At 38.6% G+C, this 18,674-nt stretch overlaps 1 protein-coding gene across 2 annotated transcripts in view; it reads left to right on the top strand.

Annotated features, from left to right (window-relative positions):
• The window catches only part of LOC124148419 (uncharacterized protein C20orf96-like), a 161,186-nt gene that overhangs the window by 46,580 nt on the left and 95,932 nt on the right, over nt 1–18,674 (top strand). For both annotated transcript variants that reach the window (XM_046519503.2, XM_046519504.2), the window contains exons 3-4: nt 4,825–4,958; nt 9,593–9,651. In XM_046519503.2, the coding sequence (XP_046375459.2) occupies nt 4,825–4,958; nt 9,593–9,651 (193 nt within the window). The remainder of the gene's footprint in view (nt 1–4,824; nt 4,959–9,592; nt 9,652–18,674) is intronic.

Below are 18,674 nucleotides of genomic sequence, written 5' to 3'. Positions count from 1 at the left end.
GGCCCTAGTCGTACCAATCCCTAAACCTAATAAACCAGCTAATCAAGCTAACTCATATAGACCAATATCCCTAACTTCAAACTTATGTAAAGTAATGGAATCAATGGCTAAAAATAGATTACAACATTACTTAACCCAAAATAACATCATAAACCCAGATGAAAGCGGTTTCACTCCTGGCTGCTCAACCCTAGATAACCTCGCCCGACTAGAACAAGATATTAAGACAGGACAACTAAATAAACAATATACCACAGGCATCTTCTTAGACTTCTCTAAAGCTTTCGACATGGTATGGCACGATGGGCTAATACAAAAACTTAAAAAAATAGGACTCAAAGGTCAGATAATAAACTACATCCAGGACTTCCTAAACAATCGTAAAATAACCGTGGGTATAGACCAAACTCTATCGGACCAATGTCCCCTAGAAAATGGCACTCCACTGGGCAGTATCCTCAGCCCCACCCTCTTCAATATAATGATAAACGATCTATTCGAGGGCCTATCCCCTAAAGTAAACACATCAAAATTCGCGGATGATGGATCCGCACTAAAAGCATGAAAATGGTCCAAAATTTACTCCAAATATCTCTTAATGAAATACAACAATGGGCTGACAAATGGGGCTTCTCCCTTAACTCAGAAAAAACAACAGGAATAGTATTCAAACATAAAAACATGAAACCCGCCTCCCCAATCCTCCAGCTAAACAATCAAACAATCAAATTTCAAAAACAAACCAAATTCTTAGGACTTATTTTCGATGAACATCTCACCTGGGATGCTCACATCCAAAACCTAACAACTAAATGCAGTAAAGACCTAAACACCCTAAGATGCCTAACTGGCTCTAACTGGGGAGCCTCCAAAGATACCCTCCTCTCTCTCTACATATCACTAATTAGATCAAAACTAGACTACGGCTGCGCCATATACAACACCCTAAACAACTCTCTATCTAAAAAACTTGACTCAATACAATATCAGGCTCTCAAACTAATTACACGCACCCAACATGGCACCTCCTACACCTCACTTCAGGCCTTAACAGGAGAAATGCCACTCAGTCTACGCAGGGAACAGCTAAGCTTAAATTTCTGGGCCGCGTCCCAATCAAACCCTCTCATCCAAAACTTAATAAACCAAAACATCAGCCCCAAAAACCAAGTTCTAGCTCGTAAACACCCCTTACTTACCCCAATATCCCAAAGAATAACAAACTACCTGAATGAACACCAAATTAAAAATCTTAAACAAAACCGCAAACAATCAAATATCTTCACCCCTAAACTTAAAATACCCAAAATAGACACAAAACTAGCTAGCCAAATAAATAAACAAACCGACCCAAACATAGCTAAAACTACCACACCAGCATACATACACGAAAATTGGCCAAATTGGTGTCACATTTACACGGACGGATCCTTAGATCCGACCTCCAAACACACAGGTTTCGGAGTCCATACCACACAACCAACTAAAACCACACAATCCTCCTGACTCCCAAACAACCAATCAATATTCACGGCAGAACTAATGGGCATGGCCTAAGCCCTCCATAATCAAGAATCCAAAAAACACAAAAAAATCCTAATACTTACCGACTCCCTAAGAGGACTGCAAGCCCTCCAAATCAAAAATACCAAAAACCGACCTAAATTAATATATCAAATACTTAAAAGCTCCAACGACCTATCTAAGGCAGGTAAACAAATAACCTTCTTGTGGATACCCGCCCACGTAGGAATATACGGTAATGAAAACGCCGATAAAGCAGCTAAACTATCCCTCAAAATCCCAGAAATAAGCTTAAACTTACCCATCTCAAAATCAGAAATTAAAAGTGTAAACAAGCAAAAAATCACACAAAAATGGCACAACCTATATCTAAACTCAAATAGCCAAATCAAAAAAGTGCTCAGCAAACCACTAACCAAACCAAAAATTCTCCATCCATCAAAAAAAATCGACAGAGTAATCACTAAACTCCAAACAGGACACACCAACCTAAATAACCACCTAAAAAAACTAAAAAAACACACTACAGGTAACTGCCCACACTGCAAACAACCAGAAACCCCAGAACACACACTCATCCACTGCACACACTACCTAACACATCGAACCGCATCAATCTAAACAAGGCTCTCACTCTAGAAGCAATACTAAACCCACAAAATAAACTAGAAAACTTCAAGGCCTTAGGCGTATTCTTAATAAAAACGGAACTAATAAAACGCATCTAAAAACACAATAACCTACCAAATCAAAATCACATAAACAAACAAACATCCACCATACCCAGCTCCCTTAGTTCTCCTCCCCAACCCCATCGGCATCTATTCCAAATCTCAAAATTCCCAAATTCTATATAAGCAACCCCTAAACCCCCCTTTTGGGTTGCACAGACCACTTTCGCCCCTTTCGGAAACACATTAAATGGCCTGGCCGGGCCCGTGTGCGAAATACGCATCAGTCGGAAAGCGCACGTTAAATCTCCAAAGTAAGTAAGTAAGTAAGTTGAGCCTCAGTCTGAAAGTGGCACATCTTCAAAGAGCTGAGCTGAGCGATGTCTATCCAGCAAGTTCCATCAGAGGATGTTTTTTCCACTACGCCCAGGCTCTGTGGAGACAAGTTGTGGACAGAGGCCTGGCCCGAGACTACACCGACAACCCAGCAGTGCAGACCCACATCAGAAGAGCTGCAGTGTTGCTGCTTGTCCCCCTAGCTGAAGTCCAAGATGCCTGGATTGAAGTGATGGAGCAAGGACCAGATGGGCAGCAGATCACCAGGTTCAACGACTACGTCACCAGCACATGGGTGGACTTCAATGCCAAGTTCCCTCTAGCCCTGTGGAATCAACACGAGAACACCGGTCCACGCTCCAACAACCATCTTGAAGGTTTCCACAATGGCCTGAAGAAGAGAATGCCGAGAGCCCATCCCAACATCTTCCAGTTTGTCAAAGAACTCAAGAAGATCGAGACAGCAGATAGACGGTCAAGAAGGCAGATTGGACTGGGTGGGGCCATGAGACCTCGTGCTCGTGTTGACAGAGACTGAGATGCAAGGATCGAGAGACTGAAGCAGCAGCTTGCTACTGGCAGAAGATCAGTGATCCAGTTTTATGGATGCAGTTGGTCATTTCATCAAATTACAGTAATTTTGCTAGTAATGATGTAGTGCTAATGTTATAAAACATGAAGATGATGGATATAAATGTACAGTGCTATATATATATGATATTTGATGTTGTGAAAACATTTGAGTTGTGAAGATGATCTCATATACAAAATGAAATTACAGTATCAAAAGTCATTTACATTCTTTGTTATCTTGTTGGAAGAGTTCATTTTACTTAAGGGATAAGGGTACAAGTGTGATGTGCACTCATCCATAGATTTGTTTTGTTAGTAGTGTAGGCGATATGAGGTGTAGGCCAGATGAGGACAGGCCCTCTCATCTTAACCAGCTTTTCAAACAAGCAATCGTCCTGTGAACCATCCATTGCGTTGGCTATCCAACACTTCAAAGAGCTTCGCTTCACCATGTCAACTGGTAGTTCCTCCCAAGCTGCCTTTACTCATTCAACATACAACTAGTAGTGGTCACGATGTCGACTGTCAGGGTCACGATGTCGACTGTCAGGGTCACGATGTCGACTGTCAGGGCCTCGATGTCGACTGTCAGGGTCACGATGTCAACTGTCAGGGTCACGATGTCAACTGTCAGGGTCACGATGTCGACTGTCAGGGCCACGATGTCGACTGTCAGGGCCCTGATGTCGACTGTCAAGGTCACGATGGCTACTGTCAGGGTCACGATGTCGACTGTCAGGGTCACGATGTCGACTGTCAGGGTGTTTTTAAATCATGCGTGGAATAGTGTGTGACATCACACCTTTAGTTCAATTTTCAAAACAATAGAGCTCTGGGTAGCAAAGCCGAAAACCCAAGGGCTGCGCAGAATAAACTTATGACATGTTTTTATTTGAGGCAAATGGAAGAGAAAGCGATTGGTGGTTCATGGACTGGTTAGATAGATAGAAAGATAATTCCACACTGAAAGGCCACAGGCCCATAGTACTAACCTATTTTTGAGAGTGGTTGCAAATATAATTACTAATTCATATTCTAATTAACACGACATGATAAATGAACTTATGAAAAGAAATATCAGTTGTTGATATAATAGCTATAATTTATTTTTTAGGGGGATGTACATAAAACGTCAGTTCTATATTTCTTAGTCATATTTTGGACAAAGTAACAGAAAATGAAACTCATCTTCAATCCCATTTAAATCACAGTACTCACAAGTTCTAAATTCCCTGGCTATGTTTCTATGTCTGCCTACTCCAACAATAAGTCTATATGAGAGTGTCCTCTAATTTATTATATATATACGGTGTCGTTTTCTTTTGACCTTCAGTAGCCATTTTTGCCAGATCAAATTGGCAACGTTTTCCTGAGGTGCCTTTTTAGGTGCAAGCACCAATGTTCATACAATTTGGGCCTTACTCTATGAAGTATCATACTCCAATGAACTCACACAAAGTGAAAGTCAATTTTTAAATAACAATTGTTGCACAGTACATTGTGACAAATTGTACGCCTATATAATTAAAGTATCTCATGATATAGGACACCACATAAGTCATCAGTTCCAGCATTACCTATGCAGTCATATCATATGAAGTGTGCACATGTGATCTGTTGATATATGTACTACACTACTTTCTTAGTACCGGTACTATTGGTTTATCAAACCAGTACACTGCTTGTAGCTGAAACTTATGTTTTCAATATAATGTTGCAGATGATGTCTCTTTCACTGTTGGTCTTTCCAAAGCAGATGAGTTGTGTCGCCACACAACATACAGGGACAAGAAACAGGCAGCCAAGTTGGAACAGTTACAAAAGCAGCGTTCAGAAAGAATAAAGATAACTGAGGTTTGTCGAGAGCTTGAAGCTTCAGTAATAATTAAAGTTAGGGCTTTAGGCTGAAACATGATTGAGTGCACTCAATCAACTGTTTGTCATTTTAATGTACCATAAAACACTTGAGATTCATCAATGGTAATTTCATACCAATAGCAGACACAATTCACATACAGTATTCTGTAAATCTTGAAATTAACGCAAGTGTGAATTAATTGTGAAAAATGCGAGTGGTCTTTGCTTGCATTAATTATCCACCGCCCAACAAAGTTGGCGGGGGATATAGAAACGGGCTCCGTCCGTCACGTTTCGTTTCGCATAACTCAGAAACCGTTCAATATGTTTTCATGAAACTTTGCAGGTTTGTCAGGTACATGCTGAACTGGTGCCTTTTGCTATTTAGAAATTTTAGAAATTTTTACTTTTTTACGTTTCCATGGCAACAAGATGGACTCTTGTTCCAAACTCTTCTTTTTTTACAATTTCCATGACAAGTTCCACCTCGGTTAAAAAAGGTTAGGGTTTGTTTAGATTTAATTATGTCATAAATTCTGCAACAAGGGGGGGGAATATAGCCACGTTAGTGGCAAACTATAGTTAAACTTTGCATTTATGTCTCCAAAATGACCATCCACAATAAGACACTGCACACTTTGGATAGCGGAAATACCAACTTGAATATAAACACAAACAACTGTGTGTGTGTGTGTGTGTGTGTGTGTGTGTGTGTGTGTGTGTGTGTGTGTGTGTGTGTATTCCACATCAGGGTTTATTGAGCAGCAGTTTTAACAAATATATATTTATGTCCAGAGGGGGCTCTGTTGCATCAGTATTTGTCACTATTCAAAGGTTGAAGCATCTTAAAATCACCAAATTACTAATGTACTCTTTTTTTCTAAATACAGAGAGAATATAAAAAAGATATTTTATTTATTCCATGAGGTCAGGGGTCAAGGTTGGCTGGTCAAAATCGAAAACAGCCAAAGCTTCATCCATCGAGGCAAGGCCTAGGGACCTATAGCACGCAGTAGATGCTAGAAAACTGCTTTTTGCCTGTTAAAAAAGGATATAATTTTTCACAGACTGTTGTTATTGAAATATCAAGTAACTACCGATAGACCTACCTGTAGTTTGAAGTTTTTCAGTCACAAAGAGTCCTATCAACAAGTTTACAGGAGACAAATTCGAACGAAAACAGGAAGTACTATAGAAATATGCACACGTGACTCCGTTATAATGAAAATAATGTAGTCTTCATAAAACATCTAATCCACACACAAAAATCATTTTGAGAAAATTCTTCTAAAATGACAAAATGATGCTGTGTTTGTTTTGTTAACATTGCTCCCATGATGCATGTAACATTACACTTGCATAGCCATAACCATGGTACATGATATGGAGTCTGTACTGGGAAATGCATACAAGTTCTTTACACTTTAGAGAATTAGAGGGAAACCATTTATTAATTTAGACAGGGTGAATTACCGAACTGCCCAAGCTATGGGGTTTTCAATTCATGCCATCAAGTCTACGGTATGATAAATAAAACAAAACAGGTATAGGGGCGGTCTCAAAAACAAAACTGGGACGTAAAAGGATATTAGACAGCTTTGATACAGGGTGATTAGGCATATTAGGGCTGCAATGATACAGGAAGGTCACGATACGATACGCATCTCGATATTCTGGTCACGATACGATATGATAAAAAAAAAAACAAGACTTGAAGCATGTCAAGATTGAACCTTTCATGATTTTGTAACAGTCAAAATTATTTTATAATAACAAGACTACTGAAGTTGTTAAGCTTCAAAGTGGAACTTTCCCTAACTTTCCTCCAAAACAATTCAAAGTTCAAACACCAGAAAGAATTAATGTACTTCACCAGTGATACAACTTCAAAGAATTTTGATGCAATGGTCGAAGAAATTGTATCAGAAATTATTGTTTTATCAGGAATAATATATTCCAATATCATGTTACTTTAGTTGCAGCTTTTACTATATATATATATATTTAAAGCCATAAGAACCACAAGCTTAGCATTTTGGTACTGGTGATTGCTGTTGCAGGATATTTTTACGTATGGAACAATTTGACCAGTCACCGTAGGGACTTCCCGCACAACATGTATGTATGTGAAAACATTATGTTGACATATATTAGCCAAATTGCCACAAATATGAATTTTAATGAGTCAAAGTATGGCATGTTTAATATATGTATCTGTTCTCTAGCAACTGAAGTTCGTTTCAATGCGTCAAAACCGGTAATCTGACCGTGGTTGCTGTATCTCTTCAGACACGGAAATACCAGTCAGCAAATCCGAACTGAAGTACAAAATTCAATACCATTATAATACTATCTTGTTATTAAAACGTGTTCATTGTATATATGAACTTGTGTTGCGTTCTGTATCGTGGCGTATTGATAAATGGGCCCACCTCTATCGTATATTGTATCGTGGGTCAAGTATCACAATGCATCGGAATATCGGTGTATTGTTTCACCCTGAAGGCGTATAGTGTACAAGCTTTATGAGCAGAAGGTAACCCTGTCTTATAGTAGAATTTGGGAGGAATTAAAGATACAATTAATGTTTCCCGGACTGCACTAACTATTGCTCTCCAAGAAATGGGATTTTGATACACTGCATGTGCATGGCAATGACCGAGAATATTCCATCCTGTCAATGAGGTCACATGATCTCCAAACCATTCTTAACTATCACAGTCAGGGCATCCAGATACATGTGGCTATCGGCAGATGGCCAAAAAGCACCAATGGTACATAGAATCAGGTAAACGTAATCATGTCATTGTTTTGCACTCTGCAACTGTGAAAAGAAAACTGGTGATTTTCAGAAGGAAATTATAGGAGGTGATGTGTTCATAGACTGGTTGGAACTTCAACTATTGCCCATTTTAAACAACGTCAGTGTCATTGTCATGGATAACACCAGTAAATATAATGTCCGGGAATCAGATACTGTCGCCCAAACCATGAGTAGTAAAACAAAGTATGTGATCTCGACTACCACTTGTCAGACTTTTATTTTTGTGGAAGCCTCGGTGGCTCAGTGGGTTAGATGGCTGACATTGTGTGATGGCGATGAGGTGCCTAATTCTGGCAGTGTGGGTTTGAATCCCGGAAGGGACTCAATCCAAAAATAGTATGAGAATCTGTACTATACTAAGAAAGTGTTATACATATTGTTTGAAGAAGCAGAACAGCAATAACATATGTATCTCTTTCTCATATTTGTTTCTTGCCAGGATCAGTGTTTGAATAATATTTTGAATGCTTGACTGTGTGTATGTTTTGTTATATTTCTTAAAAATCACCTTGGCACCATTTCCAATACTTGTATTTAATTTTTCTCAAATGTATACATACATTGTCTTCAGAATGTGAGGGTGACCATTGCCCTGGATGGCCATCCTCCTCATGTAACAGGGAAAAGGTGAAATAAAATGTAGAAAAAAAAGAAATAAAAAGTGTTATATCCCAAGTATAACATGTGTTCTATTATGATCCTTTATGGCAATGATTGTCAACATTATGGGTTAAATGTAGCGTTTGAAAGATGATAGGAACAAATTGTATGGCATAAGAAAAATATACCTCCTCAGTAAGGCGTTTACAGAATCAGAGTCGAAACTTGGGAAAGGTAAATTAAGCTTGTTGCAGATTAAAACATATTGCTGAAATTTGATACTTGTTACATTCTTGCGAATGTTTTCATTCTCAATATTCACAGTTTTTCTTGACATTTAACTGGTAATAACTCATCCAGGTGATCTACAGTGTTGTGGCACTATCTGCCATCTATGAATCCCAGTTAGCTTGAAATTTTGAGAAAAAATTTGTTATGTATCCTCTTGTGACCTTGACCGATTTGCAGGTCACCTAAATGTGATGTGATGACCCTCTTAAGAGGTCATGTATGTACCAGATTTCTTCAAATTCAAATTAGAAATTAAATGTTCAATATAGAGTACACAAGCTACTTTACACTTTGTGACTGTGGCCTTCAATGCCATCCAATCAAATGTAATTGGAAAATGCTTTGATTTTTCAGGAATTTATCCAAAATTTCCAAACATTTAAGCTATTTTGAACTCGCATGCCTGAAAGTCAAATGATCTTATATCAATGGCTTGCTTGTCCGGCATCCGATTTTCATCAGTTCATGTTTTGCCTTAAGTGTGTCAGGATAAGCATAATGCATAAGATCACAACAGTGATTCAGGTCTAAGTTAAAATAAACCAGACAGCTATTTACAGGTGATGCCTTTGATCAGTAAATATAGATCTACATAAATGAACATGCTACATTGGGTAATTGTTGTTGAACTATTTTGCATTTTTAAGAATTTGTCATACACATTTGTATGCAAGCCCCCCAAACTTAATTGGGTTATGGTAATATATTCTGCCTATTTTATGCAAATAAGCAGCTTATCTGGAGCTCTGTGTAGCTGTCTTTGTTGACAAATTGACTGTTGACTTTATATCCAGGTGAGCTCCATGCAGTGCCATGGACCTGTGTTTATTCAATATACAACCCATAGCTATATTCGTCTGTCATTTTCAGTTGACGTGTGTGTGAGATGAAATGTACAGTTTGATTTCTTTTGTAGTTGAGGTTACGCACACGAAGGAAGACTTTGCTGGAATACCAAAGAAGACACAAGGAGCTGTATCCTTGAATACCTGAATACCTTTGTCATACGTCTTCTAGACAACAGTACCACATGATTATATAATAAGTAATGGTACACTATAAATATCTTCAGATTTTCAACAGAAGACCTCATCAATGTCAACTATCCATAATCAATTTTGATACTAGTGTTATAACTTTCTGATATTTGCACATGTCCATTTTGGCAATTCTCAATGCTGATTGGTCATTTAAAGCCCAAATGTGTCACAGTGCTTCATTGTTGACAAAATATGAATATCGATCATGATGCCATGTAGTCATTGTCACCATAGCTTGCCTCCTTTGAAATGTGTCTGGGTTGACGTTTCATTCATACTTCTTGGTTTTAAAATGTCAATGAGTAATATATAGAAAAGCTTACACAAAACTGATAATCTGTCCCTCGTGAGTGAATGCTGTTAGTCCCTTGCCACAGACTCGAAACTTACATAATTTATTCACTCATGACATGTGCTCTGTAATTCCTCGTTGCTCATTGGTTATTCTCTAAGTATCTCTCTTCCGAAACCTCTGCACATGTGAAGTATTCACTTCTTTCCTGTGTGTGCTACTTTCAACATGAAAATTATTTGGGAGTTGTTCTAGCACAAAATTTTATAATTTTTCACACTGTAATAAAGTTTGGATCTTCAGTTTATGTAGTTTACAAGAAGAATAGATTGCGCTTCTCATTTATGTGGAAGGTGAAGAGGTTTAGTTTACCTTAAGTTTAGTTCTAAGTGGTGAACGTGTAGTTGAAGGTGTGTAGGCTCTTCAAGACCCTAGATTACCCACACATCTGCTGGTGCTGGTCAAATGTTCAGGGGAGTCTAGATGCACCCAGTGTGTTTCTCTCCCATGAGATGAATGGATCGCTGAGTCCTGGAAGAAGTCAAGAAGGAGGGATGCAGAAAGAGAATGGTGGTGATTTTGACTACGTTAAATTCAGTCAGGGACAACTGCCAGGCCTCAACCGGATCCAAAGATGAAGTCTACCCACCATTGGGATTGACTATCTGTACTGTCAGATCCCCACTGCTTAGTTGGACAGGATGGTTGTGCCGACCAGTTTGATAATGGAAGACAGGGCATGTAGCCTTTCCCACCACTTTCACGGAAACTCTAAATGGGATTACCATGGATAACACGCCCATATGGAGTGAAAGCAACATATGACCTGTTTGTGCCATGGTCACCAGTGTTATGATAACTTTAGATACTGACCCACTATCTTTTCATCCAATGACCCAGTCAAGTAGAGGACAGGAGGCCCTGCATTGACAACTTATGCTCAGATCGTGGCCCTGAGCTAGCCTTTGGGTTTGGATCAATATGTGTCACCTGTGACCCAAACGATTCATGGTTCTGAGGGTTCTGTCATCACACTATAAAAACCTTCAGTGTCAGCTATCCTTAATCAGTCATGTGGATAATAGTGTTCTATTGCCCAATGCTTCTGCGCATATGCAAGGTGGGAACTTTACTTCTTTCCTGTTCAATAAAATTTCATGTCACAGCACATAATTTAGTTATATTCACCACGTAATAACTTAAGATTGAGCTTCTCACCCGCATTATAGCTGAAGAGGATTAGTTTACAATAGAATTTTAATTTCAAGGTGGTGACATGGTTTTGAACAAGATAACGTTCACCCTCCACCAATGTGTAGAGGGTGTGTATCCTTGGGTGACACTCATGTCACCTGTGGGAAGTGCTGATCTGTTCCATGTACATAGGAGTCCACAGGCACCTGGTGTGTTTTTTACAGCTCAACCCAAACAGAAACCACGCCTAAATTTCCTTGAGTAGTTTGAAGGTTGAACACAATCTTTGCAGAGATTGCTACCATACATATGCAAAAATGAGCACCGCAAGAGGTTGAGAAAGCTCCACTGGTGGCAGTGCCACTGCAAGGAGAGCAAGTATCATGGCTGGATGTTTCACCTCATTCATGATGCGGCGTATGACATGTACGGTTTCGGTCTGGCCAGACAATCACTGGCTGTTGGTCATTTAGTATCAGATTCCCACAGTTGATATGGATGAAATGGACGAGATGGGTTTTTTCTTCTTCTGTATTTTTGGCCTGACCAGGAGAGGTTACATTAGAGTTCAAAGTTCAAGACGGCCAGTTGACAGCAGATCCATGGAGGATGAAGCCAGAAAGAACGGCAACCACCCCAACAGACTGAGAAATCTTGTTGCCGGTGTTTGAAAGAAGAGAGGTTTTCTTTCATGAGTGAGAGGCATGGGAAGGGAGATACTATTAGTGTCACAACTGATTAATGATAGTTGCATGACAGTGAAGACATCTGGTGAAAATCTGAATATTTTTTATAGCTTAATGACAGCTGAATTAAAGGATTTCTTGTAAATGATGTTTATAATACTCCTCCTTAAACACATATGTTTATTTGAGAAATTATTTTGTGTATGGAAAAGCGAAATTCCATACTAGTTTAACAAAATACTTTCAGAAACTGGTAAATGAAAAGACTATTTCCTTAGCCTCTGCCAACTTTCTCTCACAAATACAGTGTTACCTCGCTATTGAGCTCTTCAATATAGTGCTTACTTGGTTACAGCGCGATCACGTAACACCGGAAATACCAGTCAACAAATCTGAACTGAAGTACGCAATTTAATCTTATTATTATAATATCTGGTTATAAACAAATTGTTAATTGCTTATCTGGACTAATGTTTGCAATATTCTTTATTAATTATATTCAAAATTTCATTCAATAATTATAATAATGTTAACAATAATTTCGGCGAAATTGTGTACGTCTCACCGTTATTTATGGCGACCACGGTCAGATTACCGCTATTGACACCTTGAAACAAACTTTAGTAGCAAGAGAATGGATACACATATCATAAATGCCTTACCATGACTAGTAGTATAAGTAATGACAGTTCTGCCGCAACCCCACTGGAGCCAGATTTATATACCTATACTGCTACTACAGAGGGAATTTTTTTAACTGAAAATGATGATGCGATTCAATGATCGTCATGAATTGTATTAAAAGAATCATCAATATCAATTAATAATGGATAAAATTTACTATAGCCCATGAGGATATTGGAAAGGTAGAGGAGCAATACAAAAATTAGCCACTGCGGCTAAGGTATCTAAAGATGTGGCCAAGGATTGGTTAAAGACACAAGCGATGTGCCAAATATACTTACCAGCACCGCGTTATATCCCGAGGAAGAAGTTTGATATTTTTACAACGAATGAAGTTCATCAGGCTGACCTCTTGTTTCTCCCCCATGATAAGGTAAGACGCAAAACGTATAAATACTCTTTAACCATAGTGGATGTGGCTAGTCCGTACAAAGAGGCTGAGCCATTAACCTCGAAAGATTCAACAGAAGTAGCTAATGCACTGAGCCGCATATATAAACGCGGACCACTAAAATGGGCCAAGCTATTTCAAGTAGATCCTGGTCGCGAGTTTATGGGATCAGTAACTAAACTGATAACAAAGCACGAGGTCGAAATCAGGCATGGTGAAAAAGAGGCCCACCGTAGTCAAGCTATCGTTGAAAGATTTAACCGGACATTAGCAGAACGTTTGTTTGGCTATCAGTATTGGATCGAAATGAAATCGGAACGATTGAGATCAACCGAATGGGTGACACGATTATCAGCTGTTGTATCAGCGCTGAATAATGAAGTAACGAGATTAATCAGGAAGAAACCATCCGATGCGATTAAAATGAAATCTGTGACTTCCGAATCTTCAGCACCGAGGAGAGGCAAAGAACAAAAACTTCCGGATAGAGTAGGCGTAAGATATTTATACCAGCCCGGTTAACTCGAAGGAGGCCAACGTTGCGCAACCGAACCGATTTGGTCCCTTAAGATATATAACATTAGTGGGTTTGTTATGAAAGAAGGAGAGCCTATTCTTTATTATCTTAAAGATGGACCGGGCAGGGCATTTGTACGAGAAGAGTTGCTCATATTTTCCCAACGATACAGTATTACCACCATAACCATAAGCATAGGTAGTTACACAATCCTTATCAATCCATCTCTTTGTATCTAAGGCGGATAATGATGTCTCGTTCATTCTCAATCCATATATCCTGTGATTGACACTTCTTAAAGTGTTCATCTCATGTTTGAATGCTCTACCATTGAATAATGCTTCTTTATACTGTTCGTGTTTGATATGCTTTTTTACCACATACTTAACACCCTTAGCTTTTCTTATCTCTCCATTATCGGACTTCTTTATAGAATACATCTTAGGTCTTAATCCGACATACTCCACACTAGGGGTCCCAGCAAATTCATCCTTCATCTTACCTAACACCTTTTTATTTACTACGCTGTGCAGTGGATTATCTTTTGGGTAATTGCTCGTGTCGTACATATCTATTTTTCTGCCATATCTTTATACACATCTTGGTTTGTATTTCCATCAACAAAGAATCTGTATCGGTATATAACACCTCGCATCTATCGCCGTAGTTCTTCTTAAGTTCATTGTAATAAAAGTCATATATTAAGTGTTTTGACAAGTCGAGAATACTCATACCAACGTACACCGGTCTGTTGAATTTTATATTACTCTTCTGCATATGCAGCGCCGCTAAGTCGTTATCAAATATCTTACTTCTGTTAAAAGCCGGACTGGCTATAAGTTTCCTGAGTCTTTCTTCCTCATTAGATCTGACTAATTTAACATCAACACACTTCCTTAGATTCTCCATAGTTTTACCAAATACTGAGTTATTCATGAGCTTATATAGGTTCTTTTCGAAATTGCTGGTACCATCTTTCTTAAATCTGTGTTCAGCCTTATATAGGGCTCCATCCAAGGACTTTGATCAAACTTTAGAACTCTGTGTATTTTCTTAAGTTTCATACCTAACGATAGACATAACTGGAGATTTCTGTAGTGAACTATATATTTTGTCTTATCCATCAAATTTGGTATGAGTTTTTCTACGTTAGCTAACCTTGTATCACCCATCAAGGAGTGTTGATATTCCGACATCCAATCTTTATTAACCAATAATCTTTCGGGAGCTAGCGGATAACTGTTATGGTCTTTATGTAACTCTGTTGGATATTCTACGTCAACTTCTAGTATGTACCCTTTATCAGAGTCTGTTGGGATAGATATCACATCGATATCATTCACATCGATCCACTCAAAACCACCCATAGGTAAAGGTTAACTCATAGCCCATCAGTACAAATTGTTGGCGTCGAGAAATAATATGTGTGTATTGGGTTTACTCGGATCATATCCTTCCACTAATTTATTATTAGCCTTAGAATACCTTTTCGCCGTCATCGATATACCACCTCTTAATCCTTTCTCAATAAACAAGTGCATATCATAATCGGAGAGTAGTTTTAGTTTTACACCGGTCTTCTTCAACAATGCATCCCACGATAGTCCGCGACTGGAATAGTACCATGCCGGGTCCAAGCTGTATTGTTTTAAACATGTCTTTCTAAATATCTCGAATATATCGGCGAGTAACAGTACAGATCGTGATCGTAAGGATATACACCTTTTCTCAGCAACAAATGACAAGTTAACCAATCAGTATATGGATTTGTTATTGCAAGTCATCGGGATTGTTTCCATTAGCTAAATTGTCCAGGGAAGATAACAGAAACTGTATTGAGTCTATGAATCTAAGTCCATTACTTTGTTTTGTTCTGGCTTTCCCATCCTTGTCTCAGTATAATGTATAGTTTTAGTCAATGAGAATGATATTTATTTTTCCATTAGGAATGCACGTTAAGCCGCCGTCAGTCTTTGAGATATAGCTTGCATGATGAGATGAGAATCATATCCCCTAAGGTTATGAAACACAACGGGGATTGGTATTGTTTGAGAATTCATTTTTAGTTTCAAGTTACACTCGTTATGCGCAGCTCCCCGATAATTACCCATGACGTGACAATGATCTCTTACAGAATCCCAATTCAGGGGTTTAGTACAAACATGACAAATTGTTGACTTCATCGCACTTCAATCATCCCTCGTCATATAAATGACCTCTGTTAATCACGGGCGGGTTTGTTTTCCCATCATACCTTACAACTATATATCCAAACCCACAAGGAATATGTTCTTGAGTTTTGTATGTAAAACTACATTCAGTATTGTGTTCGGTATTTTCTATAGGTTTGATAAGTGCTTCAAAGTCAGTGTAAATTATGTACGGTACTGGCATTTGATTACAATAATGTTCAAATTTTAATATATTTCCCTCTTTAGGCATATCGATCCTGATAGCAGTATGTCCAACACCTCTGCAGTCTTCTTTATGCGCTTCTAATAGATCTTGTCTTCTGTACACATGCAGGCATCTTTCGCAGAAATATTTCTTTCCATCATGTTTTGTTTGATCGCATAATAGCCTGCTTAAACTCTATATATAAAGATTTATATATATGTTTATGATAAATATACACTTCTAGGATCATTTGTCTAAATATGTGTCATCAGCCGAGTCTCTGCCCAGCAGTCAGCCAGTCAGTGTGACATAGCTGATAAGACTCAGTCCGACATAGCTGATACATAATAGATCATAGCTTATGCGTAATTGTGTAGCTGAAAATCGCAACTACCGACAACCCAAACATTATAAATACTATCTCGCGGTCTTTCTGAGCCCTCGTCACGATATGGCTGAAATATTGCCGATGTGACGTAAAGCAATAACTCACTCACTCTTTCTGAGCCTCTGAGTGAGTGAGTGAGTGAGTGAGGTTTTATGCCGCTTTTAGCAATATTCCAGCAATATCACGGCGGGGGACACCAGAAATGGGCTTCACACATTGTACCCATGTCGGGAATCGAACCCGGGTCTTCGGCGTGACGAGCAAACGCTTTAACCACTAGGCTACCCGACCGCCCCTCTGAGCCTCTGAGGGTGTATAAGACTGACTTATTGTTGGCCTTGGTATTGGGTCAAGCGTCTTTCCATAAACAAGGAAGTATTCATGCATGGCAGATTCAACATCCTAAAACGATTGAATTGAATGTCCTTGTTTACACAGTTCATCATAAATAAATAAATAAATAAAATCTAATCTCTCCATTCTGCGTCTGGCCGATTGTGACTGAGCTGTTTCGTGTTGTTCTAATGCTTTATTATGTCATATACGCTCCTCTTCAATTTCTTTAGTGTTTGATTCCCTCATAGTAGTAAATAAATAAGTACTCCCCGAAAAAGCTAGAGCATTAACAATAGCTCAACCAACCATCATCACAATTGATGCCATACTATGTTTATAAAATATTCAAATGTTTAATTACTTCATTATGTCTTCTGGGATAAGCCCTTGTTTTATTAGTATATCTTTTGTGGCCATTGCTAGTCCTTCATCTAGAACCATCATACCAATATCATAACCATTAAAATCTGGCTTGGGTGGTGTGGCTTTAGTAAACATTTTAGCTATACTGGCATAGCCAATGGCCAAGCCTGCTGACCACCGCTGAATGATACGTTGTGTTTACCAACATTTTACCATCTGTAACTGGAGTAGTCATGCTTTTATAACATTACATGAGGGCTTAACTCTCATTGAACCTCATCTAATTTTTGAACTTGTGGTGTTTTCTCTTCTCTGGTCTTAAAAAACAACCATACCACTGCTATGATGCCTATAGCAGTGTGAGCCCAAGTTTTAATCGGGCTATGTTCAGTGTTTGAATTGTGGGCCTTTGCCTCTCTCGCTAGCGCACCCTTCCTACCAGCTGCGGCATTTCGAGGATTCTTAGTCACTCTGAATTGTGATGCAATCGGGGCTTGTGTTGTTTTCACAATCGCTTGTGTTTCCTCGGTCACTTGTTGTGCATTCGGGGATTGTGCTTGTTGTATTTCCGTCTCCATTATTAGTAAGTAGGCACGTATGTTTATATTGACAATACCTAGCTGTTATTAAAGCGGTGGTAAGTGGCGCTAAGAACATTCCGTATCTATGATAAAACTCACAGCTTACTGCGCTTATAGCATGTTCGATGAAAGGGTCTTTCTCTAGAGATTCACATAAATACATGCGATTTTCTGCCGGAATAGGAAGAAACGTAGTAGCTACAACTGTGTATAGTGGTAACATAGCCGAAACTATTGTTTTAGTCATGGTAGCTCCCAGTCTAGACTCGTAACTCACATACAGTTTTTTAAGTTCTTCATCGGTCATGTTATCAATTTTTTCAGTAGTATAATTTTCCCCAAAATATTGGGAACATTTTCCACCGGCTACCAAAGCCACAAGTCTTTCTCTATGTTTATCTAAAGATTTATCTACCATAGGTTCTGGCTCATTTTGGAGCAGTTCGATAAGTTCATCGCATTCCATAATGTAATACCCTAAGGAGATATTTAAGTCTAACATAATAAAATATTGTATATACAGCCCAAAATAATAAACTGTTACGAAAGAATGAGTATTTCAAACCACATTTTTACATATTCTACCATGACATTGATGAATGCTTGATTCTGATTTGTTAAAAAGAGGTTTCCTTTTTGCTACGGAAACCCCTTTCAAATATATTAAGCCTATTCACACAAAAACGTGCGTATGAATACATAGATAGCCTACATATCGATTCATAGAAAATCCGCCGTGATATTGCTGGAATATTGCTTAAAGCGGCGTAAAACCATACTCACTCACTCACTCGCTCATAGAAAATGGCTGCTGATCGATCACCCCATATGAACTGTGAAATGCGGTAGTTTGATATCGGATGTTTTGGGCGTTGCTTAGGCCTCAACCCTGACTGCTTCAATGATGATATTAAAAGATTTAACTAGGGCATATCTATTGCATACAGATGAAATGTTTATGAAACTGTTAGGGAATTGTTCTATGGTGACCAGAATCGGAACAATTTAAGCTATTTCCTCATTGAAACAACCGACAATAAAAGTAAAATATAAAATATATATTATAAAAATTGTTTGAAAACACTTTATTCATCACAACCTGTTGTTTACAAACCTTTTTGTGATTGAT

The sequence above is a fragment of the Haliotis rufescens genome, unplaced genomic scaffold (genome assembly GCF_023055435.1).
Source record: "Haliotis rufescens isolate VD_foot unplaced genomic scaffold, xgHalRufe1.0.p SCAF_19, whole genome shotgun sequence".
NCBI lineage: Eukaryota > Metazoa > Mollusca > Gastropoda > Lepetellida > Haliotidae > Haliotis > Haliotis rufescens.
The sequence above is the reverse complement of the archived record's forward strand: the minus strand, read 5'-3'. Positions and strand labels throughout refer to the sequence as shown.